Consider the following 20,769-nt stretch of genomic DNA (forward strand, 5'->3'; position numbering starts at 1 on the left):
CTCTGGCCAAGTAGCCAGGTTCAAACGTGAGAAAAAAACGTTTTTTGCACACTTGAATTTTCTTTCAACCTTGTTATATCAGCCGGGACACTTTCTGACATGTATTCCCTCTACAAAACTGACAGCGCGCGCTCGCGTGTGTGTGAGCTCGTGCTTGCAGGTTGTCACTGTCACTCCTCCTTCCCATCCCATCCAATGAATGTCAATGAAAACCAAGCTGGCCTCATCCGACTTGTTGAGTGACGATGGGGGAGGGTCACGTGTGCAGTAGTAGTTCGGAGCAGCACGGCTTGTAGTGTGGAATAGCTTGTAGTTTACGCCTCATTTACTGGAACTGCAGACAGAGAATATAACTGGCATGTACCGCACTGATAACTTATTGAACATTTCTCGTTGGACGCAGAGAGGACGTGTTTGTGATTGCTTTGCATTGCCAAAGACAGACAGAGGGTCATGTCTGCGGGAGTAAATGGAATTCAAATGCCGCCTCCGTAGATCTCTCACCGAGTCGGAGCCTTGCTGTGCAGGTTGGTCTACTTTGTAAAGTTACGGCTGCCTTTATAACCATATACTTTCACCAGAGGCGAAATAACCTATGTTTACACATCAGATGCTAAATGAAATATATTGACACAATGCTACATGCCCATTGCTTCTGAGTCCGAGCAGGATAAACTTGTTAGTTGCAGCGAACTGGATTTATTGTAGGAGCAGTTAACGAGCCATAATTGACAGTCACCAATTCAAAACTTGTGCGAAAATGTTTATTTTGAAGAGTTTCCGTCGTTTAAGCGTGTAGCTTGTGACCGTGTATGTAAACACGTACTAGGGCTACATCTGGGCTACATATTCATTATTGATAAGCTCCGTTTCTCATCTGTTGCTAGCCCATGGTTTAGAATGTTTTGCGTGCATACAATATAATTGTTATTGTGCTTTAGATCATTTGAATTAAACCCATTCATGACACCGATGCTGTTCCCACTTCGCTTTCGCAAGATGTTGCTTCAGTGGTGTAAATGCCGCATTACGACCGCTTACCGACTGGTGATGAATGATCTGTAGCTTGGCAGTTTATGACCGATGATGAGTTTTTAAATTGCGAACATAAAAATTTGGATCACGTGACCATCATGCGCAAGTCACATTATCAGAGTTTCTTTGGATAGTCTACCATACACAAGTTGTAGCCCACAATGTTTAAAGTGGCGGTCATATAAGCACTGGTTCTCATGAGCAAAATTCGGAAGTCCCGGTATGGTGTCCCGGTCCGTTCCAGCCCACTTCAAGACCTGATAGCCCCGACATGTTTTCCAATAGATCTAGGAAACTGTCACCAAATTTACAACTTCTCAGTTTAAGTTATTGCGATCCGATTGGTCTGTGAAGTTATAACCAGTGTTGTGTTGAAACTCAGTGGTTAAATTTGCTAGACCCACACAAGGTAATCTGTCAGAAGTAGCACCTGACCCAAGCGCATCCCCAGAATATGGGCACTTACCTCACCTTGGAGTGTCAGTTTGGTCAGGCTTACAATGCCTATAATTACCTTACAAGTGTGTGCCTACCTGGTGAGGCTGTGGTTTGCCATACCGGCTAACTTTCCCAGAAAGGTTGAGACTTGCTTGTTTTGTAGCACTGCGTGAAAAGAATACTAAATGTCCAGTTTACTCTTGGTACAGCACTGCAAATACATACAAAATCACACAAAGTTGTGGTACACAACTGGTCCCCTAACAAAAATAGAGAACACACAGGCATCATTTGATAGGCAAGCATGGTGGGGGATGTCTGGCTCTTCTGGATAATGTGAGCAGTAAGTCTGTTTTATCCAATTTTCCCACTAAATGGGTAGCCTGGTTTTTCCTTTGATCAGTTGTCTCACTGAATAGAGTTAGACTTTTGGCACAAAATAAGAGAGTACAAGATCATAGGTAGATAATGGTATCTTAGTATCAAATTTAAGAACACAGAGAAGAAAAATGAATCTGTCTGAATGTTGGGTGAGGTTACCTCAGGTAAAATGTTTTTTTTATTTATTTCAAACATTGCTGGCTGTAACTACAAACCTGGTGATACATTAGAGCAGGGCCTTGCTGTAAAAGAGCATGCATGCTCAGTCAACCTACCCTGAATAAAGAAGAGGTTAATAAATAAACAACAAAAGAGTAAATAAATATGTAGTATGATAGGATTAGAGTTTTAATGGTCAGGGCTGTGGTAGAGGGATATGATCAGTGCACGTTCACTCTCATGCATCTTGCCTTTTTTCAGTTAGCCTGTTTCTCACGTATAAATAGCCTTGAAAACGGTGTACACCCTCTGTAAATGGGTGTTGTATTTTGAGTGACCTTTTGCCTATGTGTGTAGGGACCATGGATCCCCAGCTTTAAACCCTGGGCCAATGGCTTTTAATTTACTGAGCTGATGGAAGTGGTTTTGATTGCACGAGCTTTCTTGGCAACATCGGTTTTCAATTGGCGGGATTGGACAACTCCCTTTCAATAAAGGTAATACAGGAAATGAACAAAAAAATCCCATTGATTTATTTGGAAATATAATTACCAGAGAACACTGTGGGTATGTTTTAATTTATAAATTGAATTTTGCTTAATTTCCTAAATTGACCAAATTGAAATTGAGTTGGCCCTCAATCCTGGTAATTTGCTGACAGGTAGGTGTGTAAAGGTATCGCCCTGCTGGACTTTACGCAGTTTAAATTCTACAAGGTCAGTCCAGTGTGTGGAGCCGAGAGATAACATTGCAAGTCCTTCGGTCAAAGAGACAAACGGAAAGAGGTGATGCCAAAAATTGCATCACTCATGGACACGGAGCTGTCTCACAGTCTGTCCTTCAGAAAGTCGCTCATGGACACAGAGCTGTCTCACAGTCTGTCCTTCAGAAAGTCGCTCATGGACACGGAGCTGTCTCACAGTCTGTCCCTCAGAAAGTGAGATCAGAGAGCATAACAACCTGGCTATGCAATCAGTCACATAAAACCCCTCTAAATAATAATTTTGGGCCGGTCAGTTGCCTTAGGCTAGGGCTTACGCTAGATATGTAAAAATACTGCAGTTAAAAAATAGTTTTGTGTTGGTATTCTGTATGCCTATTTTACGGGGTTTCCTACTGTTGCTGGGTAACAGATACAGGATCGTCTCTTATGTGGCAGTGCCAAAAGGCAAGTGAAGTGAAAGTAGACGCCAACAATTTCGGTTCCAATCCAGTGGTTAATATTGAAGATTAGATTACAGTGATAAGCATGTCACAAAAGAGTTGGCACAAACCTGGAGGTTTTGGAGACTGCGAAGTTTACAAATTGGGTTTTTGCTTTGAAGTTTCTCATTTTAGGTGCTGCAAGGTAAAATCAAGAGCCGATCAGTGTATTGAGCACCCAGCTCGCTGCAGAATGCTTCTTTTCAATTTTGATTGGCAGAAGAGTGGACAGTGGGTGGGGAGGCTGAATGTTTTAATGGTGTGGACATAGGAACAGGGCGGACATGGGAGCAGAAGGGTGGGCAGTGGGTGGGGATGGGTGGGTGGGTGCTGCGGACGTAGGAACAGGGCGGATGTCGAAAGGCTCTACACTGGGATTCTGTCCCATCTTGGGTCATCGTTGGCGTGAAACCGCACAAACACCGCCGGCCAAAGTTACTCGGTCAGTTCGGGAGTTTTGGGGTTGGGTGCACATGAGGCCTCACGCCCACAGGACGAGCAGCTGCTGTGATTTCACAGTGAGGAGGAGAACCCCCCCCGCCCCCTGGGAATCACTGCAGAATCCTAAAACTCACCAGATGCTCCCGAGGTCCTTACATCCTCTGACAGAGACAGAAAGGGGGTCACGTGACAGGAAATGTCTCGGCGGGGAACCCGACTTCTGACCTGGCTGGAGCATCTGTACGTGGGGTTCAGAGTTGACCACCGCAAGACAGTCTCCAGATACCCCGCTCTTGCGTTCCTTTTCGTCCTCTTTGCATTTTAACTTCAGGAGATTCCGGTTTTAGTAGGCACTTCTGGTGCTGCATTACAGCGCAGAACATCCAGTGCAAGACGTTATATTATTGGCCGTGCCCCTTATGAATATTAATGAGGGTGCATATAATTAGAGTGTCTGGACATCAACAGTAGGGAGACTAGCTTTGTAAGTGTTGCCTCCTTGTTGTTGAGAGGAGTATCTCTGGGTGTGTCAGGTTTGCGTCGGTCAGTGCTGCCACGATCTGGATTCAGTTCAAACCGTGGGGGTGCATCGCTGCATGAAGATCCATCAGAACCGCGACACAGCCGTGACCAACCTGTGACAGAACCGTGAAATCCCTGTGAAGGGAGCCCAACCCCCCCTTGTTCCTGCGGGCGGGTGCGTAGGCGTGTTCAGTCTCTGCTCCTGCAGTTCGGGGGGCCGGCTCAACTTGCAGTCCCAGGCGCCCCCTCTCCAGGGAGCCCCGGTACCTCCTTTTGGACGGGGAGCAGAATACCCTCTCCTGTGTCTTCACGTGAGATCGGTTCCCAGAGTTCGGAAGTGGTTTTTTTTACAAGTGATCGGGGATTTGCTCCTTTCAGGGTGCAACCCGCTTCTGAGCTGACATCAGATTGGGGAGAGCTCAGTCGGTACTGAAATGCGACAGGGGAGACCGTCCACCGTTTGCTCCACAAACCGGACCTTACCAGCCACAAAGCGACAAGCCAGCAAGTTTGCTGGTGGCACTGGGACTGCATTTTGCGATAAGACTGTTTTCATGAGGGGGCGAAAAAAAGGCCAATTTGAAAATTTCATATGTGTATGTTTTGCAATAAGCATTGCCCTAGTAAATCAGAGGCTTCGGTGTTTTCCTAAGCTGGTAAAGTACACGCTACTCTCAGTTGTGTGGTGACTGCGGGAGTTTGAGGAATGTGAGTCACCCTGTAACTGTAGAGTGGAGAGTGGGCGCCGTTGACTGTTTTAAATTCCCAGGAATGCTTGCATCTTGCCAGCTTGAGCAGCGTTTTGTTATGGTCTCTCTCTCTCTCTCTCTCTTGAGAGAAAAAATGCAGCCAAACAGAGGAGTAAAGAGGCTGGACTTGATAAGCGGCTTCCTCCAAACCGTCAGCCTTGAGCTTCGCGTGCGCCGTGACTTCAGATCTCGAGCCGTCTGATGTCACCACAGGAAATCAGCCAAAGGGGACTGCGGGGCCCCTGAATACGAGCGCTTTATCTCGGATCGGGCCTCCCCCCGTGCGCGTCGTAGCCGGATCTGCTGCGGGCTCAGAGGCAAAACCCGGTCGTATTCACGAAGCAGCAGAGAGAGGGATCAGCTGATGTGGGACGAGGTCTCCCTCTGTCCGTTTCTGCCCTTATTTACGGAGCGGCTACGTGCTGCCTTCCCGTGCCTCGGCTTCCTCAAACGGCCGGATCTGGGAAACAGAACCTCGTTGAGCGACTGTTATTGAATGGTTTCTGTGGGAGTTTTAATAGCTTAGCGGTTAGCCTCGGCCTTAGCAACGGCCGTCTTACAGCTTTCATTTTACGCATCCGTTCGTGCGGCTGGATCGGATTTAACCTCGCCTCTCGCGATTGGCTGTTTTTTTTTTTTTTTGCCCCGGCCTCCCCTGAATCCCCCCTCAGCCCGATGACGTCAGAGCCAGTCAGGGCTGGCCCTCTGTTTTGCGTTCGGGACGGCCCACGCCCCGGTGCCAGAAAGCCCTCGGGTACTAAGGTTACAAAACTGACCAGGAAAACAATCCCTGTGCTGACTTCTTTCCCAGCCAGCCTCTAAAATCAAGACATCAGTTTACAAGCATTTAACATTGTCTGGAAACGGTCCATTAAAGGCACAGTTCAATTTGCGCTTTGTGTCCGATGAGCACATTCATCTTATAGCATACATTCACAATTATTAATGTGTTTTTAATATTGCGCTGGTTCTTCTTTCGTTGAGTGTAGTGGTCTCAGGTTGCATGCAACAACGGAAATGGTTCCCACAGGAAATTAGATTAAATGTAATTTTTGAAAGAATGCACGCACATATAACCTCTGGAGTTGTAAGGTCGGTTGTACATGCTGCTTTGGAGTTACTTGAAGTGCATTTCGTTGCTATACCTGCCATTTGTAAAGTTGAAACTTCTCTAAATATCTAAAATATCCTTCATTGCGTACGAAAAATGTCTGAGCCAACTGAAAACTGAACTAATTTCAGAAGACCGCATGATGTAGCTTTTAGCAACACAGAAACTCGTAACATGTTAATGTCACTCAGCTGTAGAGGGATAGATAACCGTGAACGTTCCTCATGTCTCAATGTAATCTTTTCATGTGTGCTAGTTTGATTGTGTATCAAGTATGGCAGAAGATGCCGTATGTAAACATAACATCACATCGGAGTTGGAGAACTTAAAGTGGCAACTGAAAAAATCCGCCCAGGGAAATTTTCGTTACAAGTTGACAAACCGGTCTTGGAAAATGGGACACAAGAATTTGAGTAATAGTGTGACAGTCAAAACAAGTGCACAGTAAGGACACTTCCTGACGTCTGCACGTGCAGAAAGGTCATCCCAGGGGTGTGGGGGATGGGGGGGTGGGGGGTGTCATCATATTGCTCGGTGACCTCTGCCTGAACTCCAGCGCTATGCTTGTGTGTAGCTGTCCCAGAGGCAGGGCCTCTTTAGGTACTGTGCAGTGTGAATAGGCTCATTTTGTGGCCCGCTTCAGAGAGAAGAGAGAGGTCCAGATCGAGCTGGTTGTAGACTGGAGGTTCTGTTCTTCTAAGTTTACCTGATTAACCACAGAGCGCTGATTCTTCAAACCCGACATATTTCAGCTAGAGCCAGCAGACTTGGGTACAAGGAGGAGCACGCACTTCAAAATGCTGATTGCCAGAGGGTGTGTTCAACAACAACAAAGCCAAATACTAAATGCCCCGAAGACATTTGTGACTGGAAGAATCAGTATTTCCTGATTAATCGGGAGCGCGCGATTGAAAAGCTAACTGCACGCTGCAAAAATATCAGTCGGTTTATTCATACTGACAGAACAATAGCACACGTTCTGTCACACCCGCGACTCGGCGTCACTAGTGCCTAGTGGGGAGAGGTGCGTTTAAGGGCACTGAAAAGCGCTGTGTCCGTATGTGAGCTTAAAGAAACACGACTGAAAAATGGCCTTGGTGTTTGGGAAAGGGAGAGTGCCTTACCAGAGACGTACTGAAAACACCATTTCAGTGCCACCTGTTTTTCCAGCCGAGCTGTTTATAGAAGTTTAACTGACCACCCCCCCCCCCCCCCCCCCCCCCCCCCGCTGTGTTGCAGCTGATCCTGCCCCCGCGGGTCCCGCGCCATGTGGAGCTGCGTGCTGTCCAATGAGACGGACGACAGGGCGGACCAGCGGCTGTGCCAGGACCTGGGCCTGGCGCTGTCGGTGCTGTCGCTGGCCTACCTGCTGGTCTGCTTCCCCACCGGCCTCTGCTACAACGCCCTGCTGGTGGCGGTCAACCTCTCCAACAAGGTGTCCATGACCATGCCCGACGTCTACTTCGTCAACATGGCGGTGGCCGGCCTCCTGCTGGGCGCCCTGGCGCCCGTGGAGCTCCTGGGCCCCGCCTACACCCGCTGGCCCGCCTGGGACCCCGGCAACGAGGTCTTCGTGGGCCTCCTCATCCTCTTCGACGTGTGCGCGCTGGTCACCATGTACTCCACGGCCCTGCTGAGCCTGGACTACTACATCGAGCGGGCCCTGCCGCACACCTACATGTCCAGCGTCTACAACACCAAGCACGTGTGCGGCTTCCTCTGGGGCGGGGCGGCGCTCACCAGCTTCTCCTCGCTGCTCTTCCACGTCTGCGGCCACGCCTCCGCCAAGATGGCCGAGTGCGCCAAGATGCGCAACAAGGAGGCGGCCGACGGCATCATGATGCTGGTGGGCTACGCCGTGCCGGCGGCGGCCGTGCTCTACGCCCTGGCGCTCGTCCTGCGGATCCGCCGCGAGGCCGCGTCCCTGGAGCCGGACCCCGGCAGCCCCGACCCCGCGGCGCAGCGCCTCCTGCTGGCGTCCGTGTGCGCGCAGTTCCTGCTCTGGACGCCGTACTACGCCGGGCTGCTGGCGCACGCGGTCTCCGGCGGCGCCGGCGCCCTTCCCGGCAGGCCGAGGGGCAGCACGTACCACTTCCTGCGGCGGCTGGCGCAGCTCCTGGCCTTCTCCAGCAGCTTCGTCACGCCGCTGGTGTACCGGCTGATGAGCCGCGACTTCTCCCACAAGCTCCGGCGGCTGCTCCGGAGGCTCCCGGGCAGGAAGCGCGGCTGCGGCCACGCCCACGACCCCGGCGGGGCGCAGCAGGTCGTCACGTAGCCCCTAAACCCCCCCCCCCCCCCCCGCCACGTTTCACCTCAAGGCCAGACACAGGACCCAGCAAAACCCAATCGCGACAGGCGGACCTGGCTCACAACATTCCGCGCACGTTCCCCCTTATTCCCTTCCGGGAGACGGCAAGCGGGAGAGACCACTAAGCGCGGCTTACCTGACTGAGCGGGCCCTGATAGCGGCTACAGAAAAGCTAAAACCCTCGCAGGTCTCCTCTCTCCGCTGTGCCTCTTGTTTTCCGTGAACGGGACAGGGCGATCTTCCGTCGCGCGAAGAATTCGGCTTTTCCACAGCTCCCCCTTCCTGTGAGAATGAGTCGGTGTCTGTACCTCAGTCTGACCCCCCCAGGGCATTGCTGAGCCTCTCTGGGCCCAAGTCCTCAAACACATCGAGCGGAACGTAGTGACCTGGAAACCGCTTCTCTTCTTCACAAACACACTCACACAAAACATACGCTGCTTGGGAGTGTGTGGAAAGGTGTGCTTCTCTTGATCTGTGGCTGTGTGGCATACAGTGTGTTTGTGTGTGCCTGCGCGTGTGTGTGTGTGTGTGCGTGTGCGTGTGTCAGTGTGTGCACGTGTGTTTGTGTGAGTGAGTGTGTGTGTGTGTGCGCGTGTCTGTGTGTGTGCACGTGTGTTTGTGTGAGTGAGTGAGTGTGTGTGTGCGCGAGCGCGTGTGACTGTGTGTGTGTGTGCGCGTGTGAGAGAGACCCACACAGCTACTCTCTTTACACGATGTAAAGAGTAAAACAGACTCATTTAATTTCTAAACCTGCGACCTCATAGACCTGTAATATGATACAGTTTTATTTATAGACCTGTGATATGATACAGTTTCATTCATAGACCTGTAATACAATACAGTTTTATTTCTTAGACCTGTAAAATAATACAGTTTCACAGGTTTCTGTATGCAACCACAAACCACAGTGCTGTCGGTACCTTTACTGAAACTCTAGCTACATTTTAATTCACTCAGCACAGTTGAAAAAGTGTCATATATTTTACTTGGAAGTGTCATGTATGCATGTCAAAAACGCACTGAGGTAAAGACGTCTGCTCGCTGGGTCTTTTCAAACCAAGCCGATGTACGCCGCGTTGAGAGGCCGCGGTCAGAATGCACCGCGGGCCGCCTACGCGTAAATTCACAGGCATTTCTGGGTCTTTCCGCTGCCTACCTGCAGGCACGTAAATGCGAGAACGGCGGCTTTCCCAGGTAAACCTGCCCAGGACGAACGCACTTTCAGCTCCTTAATTATCCCTCAGACGGAGCAAAGTCCTCTTCAGCCCAGTTCAGCACGCGCATTTTGGTGGGACGAAATGGAATATTCCGCCAGTAAAACTGTGGGATAGTTTATGGCCAGTTATTTTGCAGTTATAATACCTTACACTGGGGGAGGATTTGAGGAGATTTTTTTTGTCATACAAGCAAACCTGGAAAGTAGCGGGCGTCTGAAACAACAGGTATGGCAGCCAGTCCTTAAATTAGATGAACTAACAGTTTTTCTTTCTTCACACTGTATAATTATGATTATGATACGTATTTTCTTAAATTTCCCACCAGACATTTGATATGTAAAAAGTAGGCTAATTATAAATTTTTGTCACAGACAAAGCAGGCTAATTATTGTCACGGACAAATAGCCATATCTGTCCCAAGCGGTTGGCTTTGGCTGTGCGCTGCTCAATAGCGTCAGAGTCACATAAACATTATGGTCCCCTGCAAAGCAAGCAACTCCAATAAGGGCATCACAGAAAATGGAGCCTTTGCAAAGTCCTGTCCCCGTTTTTTTTTTATAATGAACCCAACAGCCTCTAGTCCACAGATTTGAATACATCCATCACAGATATACACAGAAATGATTGCTGCTTGTCGATACTAAATATATCATCTGGAGGGCTAAGCACAGGTGTACCATTAAGGGAGGCGAAAGTGTTGTCCCTTTGTATCTTAAATGGCAAAACCACAGTTTGGACAAATCGTGTGCAACTCGGCAGAACGAGCTGATGTTATTACTTAATCATACAAAAATCAATATTTTTAAGAGTACTGTATGCGTTATCTATAAAGGCAATGGCATTTTAAACCCAATTATGGAGACTTCAAAATATATTTAATTTTATGAGAGTAAGCTACAAACAGGAAGATCCTTTCAAAGGTTGAGAAAAGCAAAATGTCCTTTTCAGATCTCAAGGCTTTCTGTGTATTTATACTGGTATGTATGTACATATATATTAAAAAATGTCTGTATATATTGTATGTTAGAGATTTACTGGAAAAAAAACACAAATTCACTTTAAAAAGTACAGAATTACATTCCGAGATATATTTACATACTTTAATGTCTATAATCTACTCTGCTGTCCTTTGTGTCAGTGCTGATGAATAATTAAATAAACTAACACGAATGTAAAATACTGTGGTTTTATCGATTTATGAACTTTTGGTCTGTTACTTCTCAAGATGTCATTTCTTCCACAACTCTCCACATCCCCATAACCATTTACATTACAGGCATTTAGCAGACGCTCTTATCCAGAGCGACTTTCATTGTATCTAATTATACAGCTGGATATATACTGGAGCAATGCAGGTTAAGTACCTTGCTCAAGGGTACAACGGCAGTGTTCTACCGGGGAATCGAACCTGCGACCTTTAGGTTACAAGACCAACTCCTTAGCCATTATACTACACTGCCGCCAAATTATTATTATTATTATTATTATTATATTATTATTATTATTGTTATTGTTATTGTTATTATTATTATTATTATTATATTTGCGTTTGTTTAAAGGACTAATCTTTCTTTTTTGGCTAACGCTATTCAGTACACTCTCATTGCTGCTGGCTCTGTCCTCTGAGATGCTACCTGCTCCCTCTGAGATGCTGGCTGTGTGTTCCCAGATGCTGGCTGAAGGCCCTGTTTCCGTAAGGGGCCGAGGGTTTCTGGGGAGATCTGTTTACATTCGGTGGTGCACAGCAACCCCAAAGCCCCTGACATCACTCTGGCCTGAAACCTGGTCACACGTACAGCCGTGTGTGTGTGTGTGTGTGTGTGTGTGTGTGTGTGTGCTCGCGAACACGCAGTGCCCGTGTCCATATCACGCCTACAGCTGTGTGTGTGTGTGCACGCGAACATGGAGTGCCCGCGTTCATATCATGCCTGCAGCTGTGTGTGTGTGTGCACGCGAACATGGAGTGCCCGCGTTCATATCAATCCTACAGCCGCTTGTGTGTGTGCATGAACACGCAGTGCCCGTGTCCATATCAATCCTACAGCTGTGTGTGTGTGTGTATGGGTGAACACGCCCATGTTCATATCACACCTACAGCTGCGTGTGTGTGTGCATGAACACGCAGTGCCCGTGTTTATATCACCTGTCAGTCAAGGCCACTCGATCGGACAGGAACATCCTTGGAATTCTGGGAATTTATGGCACTACACTGTATGCCCTGTAAATGCCCTATTCTAGTTATTTCAGGAGAAAGGGGCCTCTATATTACAGTTATTCAGGAGGAAGGGCCCTATATTACAGTTATTCAGGAGGAAGGGCCCTATATTACAGTTATTCAGGAGCAAGGGGCCTCTCTATTACAGTTATTCAGGAGAAAGGGGCTCTATATTACAGTTATTCAGGAGGAAGGGGCCTCTATATTACAGTTATTCAGGAGAAAGGGGCCTCTATATTACAGTTATTCAGGAGAAAAAGTCTTTACCTCAGCAGGCTAATCATATCCCTTGTAGAGTGAGTGGCTTGGCTGTGGTTAGAAGCTCACAGCAGATCTCACCCCATTACACCTACGCCGCTGTACATATTCATTATACGTTATAAGTGCGCTCATGTTGCTGGAGAGGGACGCCAGTGGTGCTCTGCACAGCTGCTTTCTCATGAAAGATTTGGCATCTGAATGAAGCTGAGGATTATGATGACTTGAGGAGTGTTGCCATGGATGCAGCTCCTTTCTGCCAATTCACCCGGGTGCCTCGCAGTTCTGGAGACATTTTAAGACGATACAAGAAAGCCCCCAAATGGAGGTGGCACGTCTGCTAATTTTCCTCTTACCACCATTATGTCCATCCTATTACAATCCTGTTATTCAGAGGTGGCGTATATCTGACCTCATTTGTGTGGTCTGCATGTTACACTTACTCCCCTTCTGCCGAATGGATACTACATTTAAAGCCTGTTTCGGGTTTAGAATGCTATTCTTTTTTACTGAAGTGTGTTGTCTGTGCCTTTGTGTGTGGTTCTGTGACCTGACCTGACGGGGAGGGTGGCACAGCACCCCGAAATGTGCCCACTGTGTGCCGAGAGCAGCGGGCACGGGCACGGGGCATAGCCTGACTCCCCCGAAAACAAAACCCCCCGCCGCTGCCTGAGGCCACGAAGCCCCGCGCTGCGTTTCCATGGAAACACACCGCAAGGCACGACAGCTGGTAATTAGTCCACTCGGCAACAGTAACAATGGCGAGCTGCCTAGGAAGAGCCTGGCGGAGGGAAAAAACACAAAGACACACGCCGCTGCTGCTGGGTTTTTATTTAAACCGAGCCCCCTTGGGTCTTTCAGGTACAGCTGCACTGTGAGAGCACTTTCATAACCCCGCTTTGACAAGCCGGTATTCAACTCTAAACTTTCTCAGTTTCGTTACAGCACCCCTTCAGTATAAAAACAAAACGGTCTCAACTGAAAATAAGAAAACAACTTTGTTTGCGATAATTCAATTGTTGATGTTTGTGGCATTCGGTTCGGCATTCGTCTCGGCTGCGCCGGCAGGTGGAGAGAGAACACGCACCTGGGTTGCGTTAATTAATCAGCCCAAGCGCTTAAAGGTGTGTGCCTTTCCACAGTTCGGGGCCGAGACCGGGAGCACACAGAGAGGGCGCGTTTTGATGTTCATTTAATTTAGTTTCAGTTTAGTTGGTTAGCACGACAAGAGAGACTAAAAAAAGCTGGTCCGTTAAAAGCGTGCCAGTTATGATCTGTGAACCGAAAAGGCTGCCATTTTCCTTATTTGCCGTTACTTCTTATTTTAGTTTGTTTTAGTTTCTTGTTTTCGCCCGGAAGGGCGAAGGGTGTTCGTTTGATTTTGTGTTGTGGGTGCGCTCTCTCTCTCTCCATGCAGCAACCAACGGTGTTCTCATGGCGCTGCCGCATCTGTCACGCTGGCGTGTGACAGTGTTTTATTCATTTATTTATTTTAATTTATTTTTTATTATTATTAAAGCAAATTACTGCTATTCTCTTCACGTTCACGTAGCAAATGCTATCATCCAGAGTGACTAAGACCATGTTCAGACTACAGCTGAAAGGTGTTCATTAAAAAAAAAATTTGGGAGACAGTTCTGATCTTTTTAGAACAATGTGAATTGGGGGGAAAAACATGTGGAGTCACATCCTTTGTTCTGATTGGTGGCACATCCATGTGTGGAAATAAACTGGACCTGCAGCCATATGACTTTCATGAGACTCATGTTTGCTGCAATCACTGTTGGTCAGGCCCTATATGCATTTAGTATGCTGGTGTCCACTAAGTGGGCGAGGTTTGCCCTCGATCAAAGACAGGTTTGGTCCAGAAGGGTATTCTACACCAAACCAGTGGTACACTGGTGTAGTGATTCTTATGTGACTCTACGTGTGACAGGTTAATGATGTCATCATTCTGCATTGGCAGTACTGTGGGCTCCCTTTCAAAAATGAATGCGAGCAGCTAGTGTAAAAGACTTTGATCTGAACAGCGAATCGGAACTGAGCATCAAGACCTGCAGTCTGGACGTAGCCTCACACCATGGCATGCAGTGTTCTGAAAGCTGGAAATTTATAAAGGCGGCGTTTCGCCTGGGAATCAAACCCGCAACCTCATAGTTACGAGACCAGTTCCTTTCCCGTTTCCATGGCCCCGCTCCCGACGCCGCTCACACATCCAGTCACATGTTCCTTGTGAGGGAATATCTTGGTGGAGAAACAGGATTTTGTGTCCCCCCTCCTTGGCTTCGCCCAGGCTAGCTTGGTAAAAGGCTTTCAGTATGATTTAAACATTGAACTGAAGCCATTGCTCAGAAGTGCTTGTCAAAACAATTTGGCGGAATGCGGGTTTTTGGTCCACCGGCCGCAGTGCAATACCCGTAACGTGACTTTCAAACCAAAAAGGCACGGGACCAGCGAGCTCCAGCGGACCACCGGGGCGCTGGCTCGCACCGCTGCGTGTTCTTTGGCTGTTGGGCTTGGCCGCGACTCCGCCATCTCCCACACACCGAGAGCGAGCTTCGCTCTCCGAGCGAATACCGGGGTTATGCCAGGTAACCGGTATCCCATGAGCCTACGGGGCACGCGCGGAAGAGAAAAACAGCTGCTTTAGGACCTTTGCAAACTGCTGTGTTTATCGTAGGAAAAGGCTATCTGCGCTCTCGCCTTGAAAAACAGCACAAAGGTCCACAGAAACAGGCCCACCACGAAATGTATTTTGAGCTTCACTCAGTAGCTGAGCTGTGCCAGGAATGGGTCCGGCCGCTGTCCCGCTGTGACTGAGCCTCTGTTTGATCCGCCATTGATCTGTCAGCAGCCCTGTGAGTGCTGTGGGAGGGGTGGGAGGGGGGGTGTTTGGCAGTGTTAATGCTATTGCTCTCTGTGACATCATGAACACTGCAGAACAAGAATCAGGGAATGGGCTCAGGTTACAGAAATAACTGCTCTCTCCCACCCCACCGCACACATGCACTTGAGCTGTGCGGGGGCAGCCAGGCCTGAACACGGGTGTCATACCTCTCTCCCTCTCTGAGACAGGTATGACCAAAACATCCCACATCTGAGCTCAGAATTCTGTCACCTCTCTCGCTCTTTCTCACAGTGACAGGTATGACCAAAACATCCCACATCTGAGCTCAGAATTCAGTCACCTTTCTCTCTTTCACACATAGAAAGGTATGACCAAAACACCCCACATCCAAGCTCAGAATCCAGTCACACCTCTCTCCCTCTCTGAGACAGGTATGACCAAAACATCCCACATCTGAGCTCAGAATTCAGTCACCTTTCTCTCTTTCACACAGAGAAAGGTATGACCAAAACACTCCACATCCAAGCTCAGAATCCAGTCACACCTCTCTCTCTCTCAGAGACAGGTATGACCAAAACATCCCACACCTGAGCTCAGAATCCAGTCACACCTCTCTCTCTCTCAGAGACAGGTATGACCAAAACATCCCACATCTGAGCTCAGAATCCAGTCACACCTCTCTCCCACTCAGAGACAGGTATGACCAAAACATCCCACATCTGAGCTCAGAATCCAGTCACACTTCTCTCTCTCAGAGACAGGTATGACCAAAACATCCCACATCTGAGCTCAGAATCCAGTCACACTTCTCTCTCTCAGAGACAGGTATGACCAAAACATCCCAAACCTGAGCTCAGAATCCAGTCACACTTCTCTCTCTCTCAGAGACAGGTATGACCAAAACATCCCACACCTGAGCTCAGAATCCGGTCACACCTCTCTCTCTCGCTCAGAGACAGGTATGGCCAAAACATCCCACATCTGAGCTCAGAATCCAGTCACCTCTCTCTCTCTCAGAGACTATTCCCAAAATGGCACACTTTTTCCTGCTCAGAACAGCGCTAGTCATCATCAAAACCACCAATCCAAAACTCACACTGTGCGGCTGCAATAATAATGATGTGTTGCCGTGGCAATCATTACAGTGATGGGGTCCATGCTGTTGGTTTTTCCTCTGGTGTTTCTGTACAGTTTGCAGCAGAAACTGGAGAAAATACCATGCTGTCACAATAACACAGAACCTTGAGAGTCAAGGATATCTTATACACACAAACACACACACACACACACACACACACTCGCTCTCTTGCACACACACACATGCACTCTCTCTCTCTCTCTTGCGCACATGCAAAAACTCACACACACACACTTTCTCTTGCATGATCACACACACACACACTCATACATACACACACTTTCTCTTGCATGCACACACACACACACTCTCTCTCTTTATTGCACACACACATACACACACGAGTGTTTAGCTGAGTGTCATGCTTCATTGCACATACAGAGTATTGGGAAACCACAGATAATCTAATTTGTGTCCCTATTACAGGGCAGTCCTGGAGTTACCATGGTGAAATGACCCTTAAGCTGTCCTGGTTGTCACTACACACAGATTACGGACTCAGAATCTAACTCCCCCTTTGTGCGTTTAAAGGTCCTTTGGTGTTGGGGGGGGGGCTTTAATGCGTTTAACTGCAGCCCTTCAGCTGATAACGGGAAAATGCAGACAACCAGTGTGATGCACATGGAGACTTAGAGCACGACCTCCTGTCAACACTGAGCCCTGTATACACTCTCCCTCCCCCCACTCTATCTCTCCCCTCTCTTCCTTTTTCTTTGCCTCACTCTCTACCTCTCTTTTCTCTTTCTCTCCCTCTCTCTCTCTTACTTTTCTCTCTCTCTCTCTCTCTCTCTCTCTCTGTGTGTTTCACACAGAGCAAATAAGGAACTTTCCTGTGAACAGAAGGCAGCTCGGGTGACAACTCTCCCTGGATTTTCATCGCGGTGAAAGCCCTCCATGTTCTGTATTTGCAGAGTGAATGGGCAGCTTTGTGCCGGCGTAGGAAGAGCCTTTGCTTTCAGGCAGGCTGTCACCTGTGCCCTCTACTCCACCTTCCTCTTCACCCTGGGCAGCTGTGACCCAGGTGGACCCCTTCGGAGACCACACGCCCTGGTTTCCCAGGTGTGGGGTTTCTGAACCCGCCAGGCTGTGGCCCCAGGCCTCAATAGAGGCCCCTGCCCGTTGACCCCTGCTAAAGGCTTCACTGCTACTATCACACCTGCTGGTGCTACAGCAAAGATGACTTTTTCCTTTCAGTGCCACTGCCAGCCTGAAAATGCACCTCTTTCTCCCCCTGGTGGACACATCAATGATTGCAGTTATTATGACCGTGGCACTGTGAGGGTTTCTTGCAGACTAACATACCAAACACAAGGGAGTGTCTAGGTGAAGTGTTTCTTTTTTCTAAGTGCAGAACACCAGTTGAAACTGGCAGAAGAGCGCCACTGTGTGGCCATTTGAAATATCAGTTGAGCGACAGAAGGGTTGGCTCAAGGCAGAATGGATTTTTAGAGGGTTCCAGAGAAACTCAGGCTAGACTAGAGAAACTAGGGTAGACTAGACCAATCGGCAGTGGTACTTTAAGGTGCATGTTTTTGTTTTGAAACTAGCATTTTAGCATCCAGGACCTACATTCCTGGGTCAGCATAGCATAGAACACCAATGTTGAACAATCCTGGAAGCTGGTCTAGGCTCACCACAATGAAAGTGCCTCACAGGCTTTTCAATAGCGAGAGTCATGTTAAGTCAAACTAGGAGGCATGACAATAAGATACAAATGCTACATGCTACAAAAGTGAGAGAAGTGGGTCAGAAAGGTAAAATTGCAGTTATGAACAGGCGGTTCACAGTCAGGATTCGGTCATTATTGAAAAGCTGATTTTAGAACTCCCATCACACGGATGGAAATTATGTGAATGTGACACTAGATGGCGCTGTTGCAGTGTGACTTTCCTATTGTAGGGCGATTTACAGAAGTGTACCCCTTATCAGACCCCCAAAGGAAAACAGACTGTTTACTGTGCTGACAGGGAGTCAGCAGGTGTGATAAACATCCTACTGGATCGGCATTATGTGAACTTTAGGTTCTCCATAATACAATGTAATCATGTTTTGTATTGATGAAAAAGTCAATGTCATGGGGAACAAGTTGGTGTCTTTGGTGGTGGGATGCTGAATTAAGATCTTGATACCTATGGGTCAGCACCCAGCCAGCTACAGAAGTTAACTCGGTGCGATGTGCTTACAGAGATAGCAAAAAGATAGCAAAAGTCACAATGGGTAGATCTTAGAGAGGGTAGTAGTAGCTGGCTTTTAGGTCATTTACTCCACACTGGAATGTCTAATAATTTTTTCGCTGAAAGCTAAGAAGTTACTTTTTTTTTTTTTAGAAAAAAGTGCACAATACTTTTTTTCGGAAATACAATCTGCAGAATACGTAATCAGGGAAAGGGTTGGGCTTCATTGTGAACTTAAATGGAGTTTAATAAGTAGCAAAGTTGCAGGTAAAGCGCCCAGAATTAGCATCTCAGGCACAGCTCGCACAGGTTTATGCTGCTAATTCTTGCCGGTTTACAGCGCTGGAGCCCCGTGTTTCTGAGAGACGGGAGCGTGCACCCAGGACACACCGGGGGCTAACCGCGTCCGCCCGGGACGCCGGCGGAGTGACCTCATCATGGCACCTTCGCCGCCGCGCATCAGCGGACGCGCAGCAGACCCGCAACCCCTGGGCGGCCGCCTCTACATCATGACTCATTTCCCCGCCGTTAAAGAAACGGCGCTTCACGCTTAATGCAGTGAGAGGCCGAGTCTAGCAGGAGACGAGCTCCATGCCTTTCATCACTGCAGCTGGGAAACATTGCATAAACCGGGTATTTAATTACGATTTCAAAGAAATGTGTACAAGCCGATGAGACTCTCATTTCAAAAGCGAGGTTTTCTCTAATTAAAGACGGGTCGTTTTGACCGAGGTACATGCTAATCAAATGGCTGCGCTAATGACCAAATTTGAAGTACTGAGCGCTTCTCTCTTCATCCACTGTGACTTCCGGTAATGTGAAAAAAAGTTTCAGAACAAGGGGGCAGCATTAGATTTTTTTCTTTTTTACCTTGTCTTTTGTAAACTTTATTGTCTATAATTTGTTTTTATATTGTGTGTATTATATGTCTTGGCCAGGCCACTCTTGAAAAAAAGAATTTTAATCTCAATTCCTGGTTAAATAAAGGTTTTAATAATAATCTTTAAACACTTACTTTCATTTAATAGTAAGCAAATAGTCCAAAATCCTGAGTTGATATTATTGGCACATTCATCAATGCTATTTAATGAAACATATTAAATATGTGTCATTCACTATTATGTGAAATTGTGCATTATTTATCTATAGTGTCATTATTACTATGTAGCGGTAACAGACTCCTACCACCAGGGAACTGGAGAAAAAGCGCAAAGAACCTGATTTCTGAAAACAGGACCCTAAACACAACTCCAGTAAACTTGTAAAAAATCCTAAGGTTGGCACATTCTCCTAGATTCAGTCAAACACACTTAGCCAATTTAAGGGCATATGCAATTCAGCCAATCCAGATTAAGTTGTTTTGGACTAAATCAAACTGACCTTAAAACTCATTAAGACTGAAAAATCCAATAAACTGTAAACAATGTGGCCTGAAAATTGTCATTTTTAAATACAATTACCACATTGTAATCAAAGAAAGAAAGCTTGAAATAGTTCAGTGAATAACTAAAAAAGATCATAGTCAATTCTTGCAACATTATAGCAATAATTCTATTAAAGAATATAATGTAAATATAAATATAACCGCAAGAGGTAATTAACGGGGTCCAAGCATCATGCATGCAGTAAGGACACACATCAGCACTTTGAGATACTGCTTGAAAAGTGCTTTATAAATAAAATTTATTATTATTATTATTATTATTATTATTATTATTATTATTATTATTATTACATTGGATGGATGGTACAAAATGTCTTTTTTCACACAGGCTAGCATTGCATCGAAACCTCACCTGCATCCCTCCCTGCAGCGCTTGGTGTATCTTCTACAGTGTATCATACACCACATTCTGTCTGCTGCTAGAGTGGGAGGGCTTCAGCATATCACTGCTCCACCAGGCCTCACTTCCGCTACCCCAGTGGTGTCAAACTCGTTGCCATGGAGGGCCGTGTGTATGCAGGTTTTCATTCCAGCCTCAGATCTTCATTATATAATTAGTTAAATTATTTGCTGAATTAGGGATGCAGGTTTGTGCACAATGGTGACCCGACGTCTATGGTGACCCGCATTGTCTAAATAAAAATGTTCTTATATTCTGTGCTTCAATGCAGTTAAACGCATATGGCTGAATGAGTAATTGGACTCAATTAAGGCAGCATTAATTGGTTGGAATGAAAACCTGCATACACACGGCCCTCCATGGCAACGAGTTTGACACCACTGCGCTACCCATTCTAAAGCCAGGGGAACGGCTATCAGCTGAGCTGTGCAAACTGCTGTGTGATTGGACACCCTCCTGCTCACTGCCACCTTGAACACGGGCACAGGAAATGCTGCACTCGTGCGCCCTGAGCGGGGATCTTTAGAGCCGTCTCTTTAAACAGGAAGGAAGATGCAAAGCTCTGACACAGTGGTTCCCAGCCCCCGGTCCTGGAGATCTACGACCAGGTTTTCGTTCCAACCCTAATTTGGCACACCTAATTCCATTGATTCATTTGCCGTTGAACGAGGAATGAGCTTTGTTAGGGCTGGAGTGAAAACCTTCAGGACGCCAGATCGCCAGGAACC

General features: G+C 47.3%; 1 protein-coding gene across 1 annotated transcript; it reads left to right on the top strand.

The window, feature by feature from the left end:
- Positions 1-254: 254 nt before the first annotated feature.
- On the top strand, positions 255-8,810 carry LOC118216350 (probable G-protein coupled receptor 146). The gene is made up of 2 exons (XM_035397444.1): positions 255-527; positions 7,279-8,810. Exon 2 carries the CDS (start codon positions 7,307-7,309, stop codon positions 8,312-8,314), a length of 1,008 nt encoding a protein of 335 aa, XP_035253335.1. The 5' UTR covers positions 255-527; positions 7,279-7,306; the 3' UTR covers positions 8,315-8,810.
- The last annotated feature ends 11,959 nt before the right edge of the window (positions 8,811-20,769 follow it).

Source organism: Anguilla anguilla, chromosome 17, assembly GCF_013347855.1.
Source record: "Anguilla anguilla isolate fAngAng1 chromosome 17, fAngAng1.pri, whole genome shotgun sequence".
Lineage (NCBI taxonomy): Eukaryota > Metazoa > Chordata > Actinopteri > Anguilliformes > Anguillidae > Anguilla > Anguilla anguilla.